At 51.6% G+C, this 13,202-nt stretch overlaps 1 protein-coding gene across 1 annotated transcript; it reads right to left on the reverse strand.

Moving 5' to 3' along the window:
* Positions 1–14: 14 nt before the first annotated feature.
* F5J12DRAFT_453870 (uncharacterized protein) lies at positions 15–12,941 on the reverse strand. Its single transcript, XM_051739505.1, has 19 exons — positions 12,748–12,941; positions 11,334–12,693; positions 10,981–11,284; positions 9,526–10,927; positions 8,560–9,474; positions 7,673–8,511; positions 6,758–7,622; positions 6,614–6,709; positions 6,358–6,559; positions 4,676–6,304; positions 3,573–4,626; positions 2,814–3,520; positions 2,254–2,764; positions 2,125–2,205; positions 1,863–2,073; positions 1,704–1,810; positions 965–1,655; positions 171–911; positions 15–119 (listed from the first exon to the last, which is right to left on the reverse strand). The coding sequence occupies exons 1-19, from the start codon at positions 12,826–12,828 to the stop codon at positions 87–89; spliced, it is 11,829 nt and encodes a 3,942-aa protein (XP_051603217.1). The 5' UTR covers positions 12,829–12,941; the 3' UTR covers positions 15–86.
* Positions 12,942–13,202: the final 261 nt, after the last annotated feature.

Below are 13,202 nucleotides of genomic sequence, written 5' to 3' on the forward strand. Positions count from 1 at the left end.
TGCGACGTGGAATAGAACAAACAGTTTTCAGGAGTGCACTTGGCATGAAATCTAGTGGTATATAGTAGTAGTATGCAATTAAGTCATTACGAAGATTGAGCGAAAGCAATGGCGACAGTCTGAAACCGTTGTTAGCGGTGGGGAATATACGGTAAATCGTGTCTGCTTACCTCAGAGTGGCTCAACGACACCAACACTCGGGTGATTCCCTTGCTTTCCGCGGCCGCCTTTGCGTCGCCGTGGAGGGTCACAGTTGGGACACCCGACTCGCTGGGAAGAATTTCAATGTCTTTCATTGCGGCAGCAGCGCCTTTCGATGATACGCCTAGCGATTTGAAGACGGCTTCCTTACCAACCCACCGTCCTGCGAACGAGGCTTGGGGAGAAGGTTGGGAACGACAATAAGTGATCTCTGCCTCTGTGAAATTGCGTTCGACGAAAGTTGGGTTGGAGGAGGGAACAGATGTAATGAGCTCTAAAAAACGGTTAGTCGCTGGTGTACTTATTTGCCGTGAGTTAATGACGTTACCTTGGTCAACGCCGACGCCAATGGAAGCAGAGTTAAATGCTAGTGCATTTGCTACGGTCTTGGCATTCGCAGTGTCAAAGGGAATGTTCTTGTTGAGGTTGGCAGTGTACGAATAGCTGCGGGTCTTAGGGTCGAAAGTTGCGCGAGCCGTGGGATTCAAGAGGACAGCATGCTCCAGCTCAGGGCTGTAGGGCGGACCATCTTTGATTCTGACCAAGGAGTTCGTGGTCATCATCTCGGTCATCACCTTGTACGCTTCTTGGGCACGAGATCGATTGCGGACCCTGTATGCCTCGTAGGCGGAGGGCTCTAACACAGCGAACAGGTAACGAGGATGTACGATGAGTGCGGTACCGCCGACTTGACCGAAACCAAAGGATGACTATGAAACGATAGATTAGCTTTCATCAGCAATCAAGTGGGGTACTTCCGTACCATAACACCAGCACGGATACCATCTGTATGGATTGATCGTGACGGGAACATAAGATTATGGTGGGCCTCAAATCTAGCGTCGACATTATCACTATTCCGGTTGCCAGGAATGATGCCAGTATTGACAGTTTGCAGAAGACCGGCCATCTGCCAAGCAGCGGATCCACCCTTGGAGTGTCCAAGTAAGCTCTTCTGTGCCATGACTGGAACAGCGTTGCCATGCGTGCGGCCCATCCTATGGAGAGTGTTGTGCCATATTTCTGTCTCATTTTTCTCGTTGGCATTAGTACTCGTTCCGTGGATAGAAAGGACACCAATGTCATCTGCAGTCAGACCCCACACTGCAAGTGCACGGCGCATGGGAGCAACACGCGGGTCAGAACCTTCCAGCATACCATACGTGCTGAGAACCTCCTTCTCCTGCCGATGGGCTTCTTTCTCGATATCAGCGACGCGGGCGGCAAAGTAATCTTCGTCGACGGCACTGTTCTCCGCCTTCAGACTCTCAATCTCGGCTTGTAGCTGAGTGTGCTCGTGACAGAGCCACTCCGAAATCTGCTTCCGCCTAAACGCAATCTGACGGGAACGGTAGTCAATGCTGAGTGATGGCAAAGGATATTTCGAAGGCAATTCTCTGGCAATAGTGAGGGCGCCGCGACCAGGAGCGGGAATGGAGCGTCCGGCTTTGTCACTGCCAACCAGTCAATACGAACATCAAATAAAATGCAGGTCTACGCACGTTGACGTCGACGTGAATGCTAGGATTCCCCGAATGGGAGCACCCAGTTCAAGTGCTGTCTTGGCACTCATAACAATGTGAATGCCCGTACCCTGGGACTCCATGAACTATACCACTGATGTCAGCAACACGTAGTCCTGTGTGTATCGGTCAACTCACCCCTGCACGTGTAGTGGTAGCGGGTCTTGACATTTCAGTGGGTTCGCGTCCCATAGCAAACTCGGTTTCTGCATTGCTCGTAGCTTTCATGTTCGCAAATTCATAAGAACCCTCTTCACTGATATCATCGAAGCCACCCGCGATCATCACTTTGGCCTTGTCAGAAAGAATGGTGTCACAGGCAATCTCAAGCGATTGTAAGGCAGTGGCACTGCAAGGCACTAAATATCGGGCGTGCGGAATAGAGTTATCCTGCACCTACCAGGCGCCAACGGGGATCTTGACTGGTCCACTGGAAGACATGAGGAGAAGATTGATCCATCCGGCGGTAGTGTTGATGAACCTAAAATGACTCAGTAAACCATCTACCTCGTCATCAAAGAGAACTTACGTTTCTTGAAGGATATCGTTTTGTACTTCCTTCTCATCACGGCGGTCCTTGAACATCTTTGCCAGCGACTCCGTACCTCCCATACCGCTACCAACACACGTCCCAACTTCGGAAGGATGCACGTGTTTGTAAAGCTCATAGGGATCAGTGATACCGGACATGTTGAGGGCTTCAGCGGCGCAGACGAGGGCCCAAAGTGTGGCACGATCTGTTTGTGCGATGATATCCGCAGGTATGCCATATCTTCCAGCGTGCCATCCGGTAGGGATCTGCCCAGCGACGAGACGGCTGAAGCGGAATGCTTTCGGCACGAGAACACGCGCCCCCTTCTTGAACTTGACAAACCACTGATCACCTTCACTAGCCCAGATATCACACTTCTCGTCGTGTTCATACTTGAATTTCTCCGCCTCCGACTTAGCGACTTCGATGGGCTCCAAATCATGGATCAGTTCGATTTCCTGGTTGAACACCTTCTTCTTGGGATCGTACCCACGGAACAATTCAGGTTCTACATTTCGGGTTCAACAATAGCTCATAGGGAAAGGAGAAATACGCACCAATTAGACGGACACCAGCGTGACTGAGGATCTCCTTCTCATACCGGCTTCTAACGTCCTTGTCGTCCACAGGCTCTCCTGTCTTGGCGTCTACCCAACCAACATGGAGAGCACCGTCTTTGAGGCGGCCGTCGAAGTGCTTAATGAAGCCCATGATCCATGCCATTTCGATGCAACCTTCAATAGTGAATTCTCCGCGAGCTTCCATCTCCCACCGAGTTCGCGAACTACCCCATGGGCCGACTTCGGCGAACCCAGTGATGACGACGACTTTTTCCAAGTCAATGATACCGCGCAGTTTGCTGAGTTCCTCGAAGGCAGAAGCAGGTTCGAGAGTAGGGAAATCGAACTTGAAGTTAGCACGAGGTACAACGTTGACAGTCTGGAGCACACGTTCGCCCTCAGCACCATTGATGACCTTAAAGTCAAGTGCATTGTCACGAGCGATGGCACGGCGAAGCTCACTCTTCTTATTCAGGTCCATCCGAATGCGAGTGGTGATGTCAGCGAGGTCCGGGAGACGATCCATTCCGCCGTTCAGATCTGCCCAGATGGGTTCCACTTGTGTGATGCTAAAGAGCAGTGGGTGCATCAAACCGAGGATGTTGAATGCCATCTCTTTTGCGGAGAAGGTGCGCACACCGTAAGCTTCAACTTCCTGAGCGACTATATTAGTGGCGTCCATCAAACCCGTACCGCGGGTCCATCTAAGATGGGAGTTAGTTGTAGGTGCCGAGCTGGGTTTAACGAGTTACACACCCAATCACAGCACCAGCCAGGCATAGATATTCACCCCAGCTTTCGGAGTTCCAGCGGTTGAACAAGGTTTCAAGCGAGATCTTCGACTCCGAGTACAAGCCGTCATTACCAAAGAGACCGTGGTTTGGTGACAGTGGCAAAATAACTTGGGTAGGCCGAGTAACGAACTGACGCGACGCTTTTTTGGTCTTGACGGCACCCAAGATCCGCAGCAAGTTGACGAGCATAATACGGTGGGCGAGCTCCGATTTGTCATCCAAGCCGTCAATCTCGCGCCCATTCTCTGGAACGGCGGCAAATGGAAGGATGTAGTCAAGATCCATGCCAAGAGTAGCATAGATATAGTCGACGAGTGCCTCGACATCCTGCTTGGACCCCTGATTGAAGGGCACGACAGTGAGTGCTGAACCCCGAGCACCGAACCTTTGGTAAATGTCTTGGTAATACTCCACGGTGGAACGACTGTAGCGGGAAGTGGTGATAACAACGTGGGCGCCGCCGGAAAGGAGGCCCTTTAAGATCTCAACGCCAATGGAACCTTTGCCGACACCAGTGAGTAGAGCATTCTTGTCCTTGAAAGTCGTCCCGGATGTCGCAATTTCATGGAGAATGTCGAGGTATACACCGGTCAGGTTGCTCGAGTACTCCCAATTATTTCCAACTTTGCGCTTGAGATGCAAAAGAGGCACCTTGTCGGCAGATACAGATGTGACAGTGGAGACCTGAGGCCGGAGGAACTGAGAGGAAGAACGACGGTCGCGATGACGTTGACGGGGCTGGTCAGGACCCTTCCGCAGCGAACGGACAACACCTTCATACAAAGCCTTGATACGGTTCTTCTGATCCTGGCTGATTCCAGGTTGCGACTTGACGACTGTCCAGAGTTTGAGTACGTCCTCCTGAACTTTTTGAATGTTCACAGTAGAAATCGTGTCACCGCTGGCCATTTCTTCCACATATGCTTCCAGTTTGCGAACGTTCTCACGAACAACCTCGGAGTAAACAATGTCTCCCTTGGCTGTGACCTCGGTGCGAGGAGCAGTAGGGAATGTGACTTGAGATACTTGTTAGACTTTTAAGGCACTAGATATGGATTTCCTTACCGTCTTTGTAAACAGGTGGCTGGCCGACAACTTCTCTGGTATTGTCAATGAGCTGCTGCCCGAACTGCTTGGCAAGCGCGTAGGTGTCACCCTTGCTTGGGTCACAACCGTCGATGTGATATTGCATATACGTCAGAAGCTCTGGGTCAGCGCGGTTCAAAAGGGCAATGCAGCGGGCAGTAAGTTCTCGGTCAACGGTGGTAAGACGTCCATGGATAATGTCGTAGTACATGAGAAGGGCATCTTGGCGGACCCAGTTCCACGAGGAATCGAAGTGACGTGCTTTCAGAGGGTCAAAGGCAGGTTGGATGCCATCGATGTAGGTGTCGCCGTGTTCCCTTGTGATGGCGTCCAAACGAGCTTGCAATTGAGCCGAGTTCGCCTTCTCCTTGTCATACGCAATCTCGCCAGCACGAGAGTCACGGTTGAGATAACGCATGTAGAGCTCGACCTGTTGCGCGACAAATTTGTTTTGCTCGCCCTGAAACTTCGTGAACTCTTCGCTGTTGATAACTGCGCCACCACCAGCGCCACCACCGGCACCGCCAGCACCTCCGCTGCTCAGCGATATACCAGAGCGTTGGGCATATAGGGACACGACGGTATCCAACCACGCCTTAGCCTCACCTTCAGAAGAAAGGCGTTTGGCAGGCTCCATCGTCGTACCCAAAAGAAGAACACCGTCTGCGCGAGAAGAACCCAACCCCCATGTCTTCGAGAGGTAAGCCTTTATGGCGGAGGCATTGAACCCTCCTGGCATCTTTCCTCCAATCATACGAGATATCAAACCTGATGTGTACTTGCCAAGCGTGCCCGGGTGTCCAGCACCGAGAGCTGAACCAAGCTCCTCCAACGACAACTCCTCACCCTTTTCAGGAGCGGAGGCAAATTCAACCTGCAAATCACCAAGTATCTCGTTCTGCAATGTACTCTTGCCGCCGACCAAGTCTTTGATGGATTTGGTTAGAGGGACCTCGCCAATCTTCTTCTTAAGTTTCTGAGCGATAATCGATGTCAAGATATCTCCGGCTTTGAGAGGTGCATCCTCGACGGAAGCAGCAGGGGCTGCGGTGGGCGTGGGAGCGGAGGTAGCAGCAGCAGCAGGCACGGGCGCAGGTGCAACGATAGGTGCAGGAACAGCTTCTGCAACAGGAACTTCAGCGACCTCATCTTCGAAAAGATAATAAATTTCGCGAGCGTTTTTGGCATGACAGAGAATAGCTCTCTTGCGGCTGACTGCATCGTCTGTGGGTTCGTATTTCGCCTTCAGGGTCCGCGATGCCATTCCAGTAAGAACGGGGGAGGGGCCAAGCTCGATCAAACGTTCAAATCCGTACTCAGTAAAGAGGAGATCTTGCGTCTCGATCCACCGGACTGGGGAAGCGAACTGGTAGGATAGAAGTTCGACGAGAATGATATAAGCAAGTTTTTGCCGTTGTTCAGCAGCAGCCCAATTTTCTTGATCCCACTTCTTTAGGACTTTGTCAAGACGGGGAGAAGATGTCTGATCATATATGAGCTGTGCGTAGTCCTTGCTAACATCGAACGGCTTCGCAACCAAGTTCGGGATGTACTTCCCGACGAGCATATCGGGGTTGAGGAGGGTGGGGTTGACTTTCTTCGAAAGATCTACGCAACTGGAGCGTTAGCGCTGGACATCTTTGACTACGATGGAAACTTACATGCGCGGAATGGCATCACGCCGGCCCACAAGTAACGAGAATGGAAAGGCACGTCGATTCCAGGGAGAGGGATGGTAGCAAATCCACGTTCGAGTTTGATATAACCCTCGGCCTTCTGCAAGTCCTGGGCACGCTGGAAGGATTCAGCGACGATGTCGCAGAGCATCTCTTTCACTTTCTCCACAGTGAAAGTTTCCGTCAACTGCAGAAGATACGCGTTAGTTGTTAATCAGCAAAAATTCACACTCAAACTCACCTTCGCGATGTCAATCTTTTGGATCTTAAGATAGTTCAAGACATTGGTCATCGTTTGAAGTGCGACCAGCTCGCCGGCACAGACGTATTGTTGACCCTACAAATTTTTCAGGATATAGTTGAGTAGTGTAGAGATTCCACACACCTCAACGTTATAGTTCACGATTTCAAGTAAAGTGCCGGTACGGGTGGCGATGGTATCCACAACCTCGCGCAACGCCGTCTCACTGAAAGTTCTTGAAATACGACTGGGATTGACAGCGCACATGGCATAATTGGAACGGTTCTGAGCATCGCGCTCGACGGCCCGCTGCATAGTGATACCGCGATAGAAAACGACGTCAACCAGCGCAGAAATGTGAAGGACGTCCGCCATGGATGCCAGGGCGGAATATTCTCCGAGGGAGTGACCAGCGAATGCACAGTCCTTCTGCACGAAACCCTTCGCACGCATGTCCTCAAAGGCCGCCTTTTCGGTGACCACGAGAGCGATTTGGGCGAACTGAGTCGCGAACAATAAGCCATTTGGATGACTGAAGGTATATTTAGGCGTGCGGGTGTCGATGTCGGCGAAGAGGGGCAGCGTCTTGACGTTGCCATCTTTATCCATAGTATCGTAAGTCATGTCCATGTATCGTTGGCGAATAGCTTGGCCCTTGATTCCACCGAAGTGAATGGTCTTGTCCTTCGGGTTATCCTTGACGATTTCGATGATCGAAAAGCCGTAGACGGCACGCAAATGAGCATCGGCACCATCCCAGACAGCACGGGCAGCAGGAGAAGAGTTATAGAGATCAATACCCATACCCGGTTCTTGGGAACCTTGGCCAGTGAAGACGTAGACCGTGGTCGGCTGAGCCACCTCGGCAGTGCCCTCGATGACCTTCTCACCACCCTGGTTGAGCGTTTCTACTTTGACAACCATGTTCCCGTCGCGCATACCAATATGGCGGATCTTGACAGAAAGCTCATCGCCGGGCAAAACCATTCCGACGAAGCCAACATCGTACCTGGGCGGTGTTTAGCAAAAAGTAAGGAAAGAAAACAAGGGGCAACCCACGCAATAACACGAGCGGGATTGCCTTCCGCTACTACATTCTCTACAACTTTCCTCGTTGCAGCACTGGACCACATGCCGTGGGTGATAGTTCCTGGTAGAGCCGCATAGTCCGAGAAATATGGGTTGATATGAATGGGGTTGAAGTCACCGGAGACGATTGAATAAGGCTCGTTAGTAAGGGGAGCAGTGAAGTCAGTGGATACGTTGTTGGTCATCGTATAACCTTCATTCGTCAAAGGAGTGAGACGGCCCTCCGGTATACCGTGTCGTTGGAGGTACGCCACAACTGGATTGCCTTGGCATCCCTCCTGGTTGAAGTCTACCGAGCCAACCTTCTTAAGCCGCTTGAGCTGATCACGGAGGAACACGTCTCCCGTGACACAAACGTCACGGTAAGATGTCTTGTCCTTGAAGGTGACTTCAGAGCGTACACGAAACACAAGCGTCATGCCAGCCTTGGCAGGTTGAGATTCGTCCTCCCAACACAACCACTCTTTCGACTGTACAACCCCTACGACGGCATCATTGGACAGTTCCACGACGTAGTCAGGTTCGTCAACGGTTTCAAAGGTGTTCTCGAAGTCGATGAATCGGCCACGGTAAAGGAAGGAAGATGTGACTTCGATAATACGCTGACCGTCACGGTACACATGTCCTCTCACTTGGACAACCTTTCCTGCGTCCGTATTCTTCACGGAGGTAATACAAGCTTCAGCGATACAAGCATCCCCATCCTTAAGAGGTTCAGTGCCAGGAAGTACGCGGAAACCATTTGATAGGTGGACAAGCTTCAGGAGGTCGCCGTCAATGACTGGGGGGAAGATCGCTTTCATGATAGCCTGAAAACCACTTTATGAGAGTGCCAACCATGCTCGGAGTCCACTTACCTGCCAACCGGTGACAATTGCAAAATCCATTGGGGCTCTGACACGGTTCGCACGAGCTAGCTTGTATGCCTCGTTCTGATTGCCAATGACACCGCAGAACGTTTCTACCTCCTTGCCCGAAATCGTTACCTCAGGACCAATTAAAGTCTCACGAAGGCCGATCTCTGGGAGAGGCTCGTCGTCACCAAACCACAACTTCCAGTAGAATTCTTTGATGCGACGGTTGCGAGCTTCGGCGACTTCATGAATCACCATTGAACCCATGCTGGGGACATACTTGAACTGAAGGAACAGGGGGACGGAAACGTCACGACGATCCTCATAAAGGGTAACATCAATCAAATTAGTGGATGAGAACTTGATCTCTACGGCCTTGAAATCGTCTTTATGCAAACCAAACGACCGCGCGGCACCGCAGGCGGTCAAAGACAGAGGGGAGCCGTTCTTGCGTTCGATGACCACGCGTTGGCCTGCACGGGGACGGAGGGCCCGGCGAAGCGGATTGTCGATATATGCACTCCCTTGGACGATCGTACGAGAACTTATGAGTGCTTTCAACCAGTTCAGCTCGTCACCGGACAAAAGGTCGAGCCATTCAGAAATGTCGGGAAGGTTGCTACCAACCGTGTAGATGATCCGCTTTGAGTTTTCTTCCACTTCAACATCGTCTGGAACGTCAGGTTCCTCTGGTTCTGGCGCAAGATAGTCTATCGTGGGAACGGCGTCAAGGTCACCGTCGTATGAGCACGTCAAGAGACGCTCCACAAGCTTCGCGTTGATGTTGCCCAAAAGATCCTTGATAGGCTCATCCTTGACTGTGGAGTACTTGGCAGCGACTGGGCCTTGCAAAATACATACACGTTGAGGGTCTTGGTCAAAGACGGCATCAATATCTTCAGCAGCCCAAAGCGAGTCCTAAAGATGGGGATAAGTTAGGTAATAATAATCGAAAAGCATTCCACTGACCTTCTTGAACCACACCTCAAAATTCGCGTCCAAAATGGGGATGAAAGGGGCGGGTTTCTGACCAGGCCGCTGAGAGATGGTCAAGAAGTATGCACGATCTTCGGCAGCCAAAAGCTGCTCAGTGGCGGCGGGGTACTTTCCAAAGAACTCAGTGACAAATGCGGCAGGGGTGTTAAGTTGGTTGAAGCTCTGGAGAATGCTAGGCTTCGTGCCCCCATTTACACCGGCAAAGCGTTCCTCGATGCGCCTCAGCCAGTCCCCGGTGAGATTGCGCAAGCTAATGTCGATCCAGCGATCTTGCTGAGCGACGTACATGAGGCGAATCATGCGAAGGGTGACTTCTTCGTATGTCATATCACCCAAATCGTGGGCGACGGTACCATCCTTCTTCCACCCGAACCACGGCTTGGCGAAGTCTTTGTTGAGTTTCTCAATTATCTCTGCTTTACGCTCAGCCAACCAAGCAGCACGCTTTTCCTTTGGCATGTTGAAAACAGTGTCGTCGAATTCCTTCCATAGTTTTACGGCTCTTGTGGCGACTTTGTGAATGGGCTCCCCAAGCTCCGAGCGAACAGTGAGAATACCACCAGTAGGTTTCACGTACGTATTCTCCCAATCTTTATCGCCAACACCTGGAGCAGCGACGATGAGATCCTTCACAGAGGAACTCGTATGAGCCTCTTTTGCGACCATGACCCGACTAGCGAATAGAAAACCGTCGAAAGGCATAGGCTGCGTGTTGTACTTGTCTTTCGACCAGTCGCCAGTGAGGTACGGCCAAAGATCGTCGGCGCCACCGAAGCCAGACCCTCCAACCAAACAAATGTTGTCGTGCTGACGGATGGCACTGTACGTCTTCAGAATCGGCATATGGAAGTCCTCGTATGAATGATGGCCACCAGCTCGACCGCCGGTCCATTGCAATATGATAGGGAAGTCAGGATTAGCGGCAGCAATGTTGACCACCTGCCGAATACCCTCGACGGAACCAGGCTTGAAGGAGACGTGTTTGACGCCCGCGTTGCGCAATCCGTCAATAATCTCGACCGCTTTCTCCGTACTGGGAATACCAGCAGCGACGCAAAAGCCTTCGACTGGCAGGCCTTCGCGTCGCATTTCTTGCCACAGGGGGAACTGGAAGCCGAATTGCTTGGGGTTGATGTATAAGGAATTGAGAGTAATGCCAACCCCCTCGGGAATCTTGGATTGAATTTCAGCAACCTTCGCACGGAGGGCAGCAGCGTTATAGTGGCCACCACCAGCAAGTTCGATATGGTAACCGGCGGAAAGAACGGCGGATACAAAACCGGCCTTCACAGTGGTAGGTGTCATGCCTGCGACCATGATCGGCGGCTTGCCCAGAAGCCGCGAGAAACGCGTGTCGAGATGAACGGTACCATCACTGCAAGCCTCCATTAACAAAAGTACACTGCACTTTCCACGGCCAACACGTACCTCGTCTTAACCAATTTGGGTGCATACTTTTTGCTCCACCACTCTTCGTACTCAACACAGTCGACATCGAATAACTCCGCCTCACCTCGGCCCTTGTCACCAAGGGTGATGACACGAACGCCACGACCTTCTAGGTTACGAGCCGTCAGGGGACCGATGCCATTTAATCCACCAGGACCGAAATCGATGACGTGAGTTGCGGTCTCAGGGAAGCCGGTTGCGAGATCCCAGTGAATCGGTGAAGTGAATATTTGATCGCACAACGACCGGGTGATTGAAGACGTCAATTCGCGCAAGTCAGAACCTGAGGGACACGTCATGTCACGCTTCGCACATCCACAGTAACCACGTACCATCTTCCGTGTTGAATACAGCAATCGCCAACTCGTCGGGAGTCCAGAGTTCTTCGCCCTGGAGATCTTCATTGCACAATTTGTCGGTAGCCTCTGCCATATATGCGCTGTGGTACGGCGCATTGACTACTAAGAAACGTACGCCAAACGCAGGTTTCCTCTGCGAGTACGGGACCTTGCTCTGGTCGGCGCCACTTGGCGCACGGACTTTCCGCAGGTTTGTGACCAAGCCATAGAGAGAGCGCGGCGGCCCGGTGACAACGAAGTTCCGCGGGCCATTATACAGCGAAACTGAAAGCTGAGAGTTTGATGGGAGATGCTTGTTAGTCGCGTTGATATGGATTTTGAGAGCCGATAGGTCGAGGCCATTGATTGAAAGCATTGGCGATGGCTGTCCCTCTCCGCCCTCTACTGAGTCACGGACGATGCTGGGTTCGAGGGCCAGTACGGGGAACGCCTCCTGACCACGCATACCACAGTAAAAGAGCCAACGCAGGGCCTTCTTCGCGTTGATATCGAATGATTCATAGCTGCTGGATGCAGAGATCGCCACCGCTGAGACCACACCTTGGGAGTGGCCAGTCGTGCCAGCAAGACAACCACGAAGCTGTCCTGGGGTCAAATCTGAGATCCGGCAGATGACCAAATACTGTATGAGCTGGGTCAACCCGATAAGGGGTAAGGAAATCGGGATAGACGCGAGGTACGCAATTGAGGGGCGAACAACGGCTCCCGACAACCAGGAAATGACATCCATGCCATAGTTGTAGTAGCTTGAGGATACATGTGCCGAGACAAGGGGGATTAGGACCTCGTTGGTGACGGCGGTAATTAGAGGAGAAACATAGGGTTCATATGAGTCGTAGAGTGCTTGGAGTTCGTCGAAGTAAACCTCGTTGGTTCCTTGGCCCCCGAAGAGCGCGTATATGGACGCATCACCTTTGGAAGCCGCAGTAAAGAGAGCAGACGCCAAAGGTTTAGGAATAGCGGTGATATTCTGTTGCTCCAGTGTTGCGCGCGCAGAAAAGAAGGCAGCTAGAACCGCGTTCCGTACATCTCCGTCAAACGCATTGATAAATGAAAAGAGATCAGTGTCACTGAGATACTTGGAGACAAAGTGCGTAAAAGCATCGAGAAGCAAGGACGTGGAGGCCTTGGTATACTGCGCATCGTCTAATAACCGTCGCGCAACAAAGGACAAAAAGCGTGCAAAGAGGACAACCTCTGCCTGCAACACGTCGTTCTCTTCGGAAGCATCGTCTACAGTATTAGCGCTGGTCTGCGACTGAGAGAGGAAGTCATCTCTAAGAACCTCAGCAGCAATCCACTCGTCGCGAGAAGCAGACACGGGGATTGAAACCTAATATTCGTCAACGACAAGACCGATAAAAAATATCTAAAAGAGTACGCGTACTCTGGCATTTCCAAGGGAAAGGGTCAATGGACGTGTAGCAATACCACTTTCGTGGATGGCGTCTCCGTTTTCAACAGACATTTAGAGGGCTGGTAAGGTGCTCGCCTCGATCGAAGTACGTGTGGAAGAGGGAGTTGAAGAGAGAGGAAGAGGTCCAAGGGCACTTAATATATGATACCCAGTTGAATGCCCTGCCCCCAGTCCCAATTTTTTTTATTTAGCGCGTTTTATCGTACATCCCCAAAAAACATCCAGTCACGTGGACTTACGTACAATGCATTCCCGTTCCAAGACCTGTGTTTCGAAATCAAAGTTGGCCGTCGCTGCATCTGTCAAGTCTATTCTTTGAGTGGTCAAGGGCATAGTCTCACCCTCATTTTCTCATGTCAACTCGAACCACTTCGACGAGATTCTCTGCTTGATATTTAACAAAAAACAGACTTAACTTCCAGGGG

The sequence above is a fragment of the Pisolithus orientalis genome, assembly GCF_024613125.1.
Source record: "Pisolithus orientalis strain OTSU chromosome Unknown F5J12scaffold_5, whole genome shotgun sequence".
NCBI classification, from domain to species: domain Eukaryota; kingdom Fungi; phylum Basidiomycota; class Agaricomycetes; order Boletales; family Pisolithaceae; genus Pisolithus; species Pisolithus orientalis.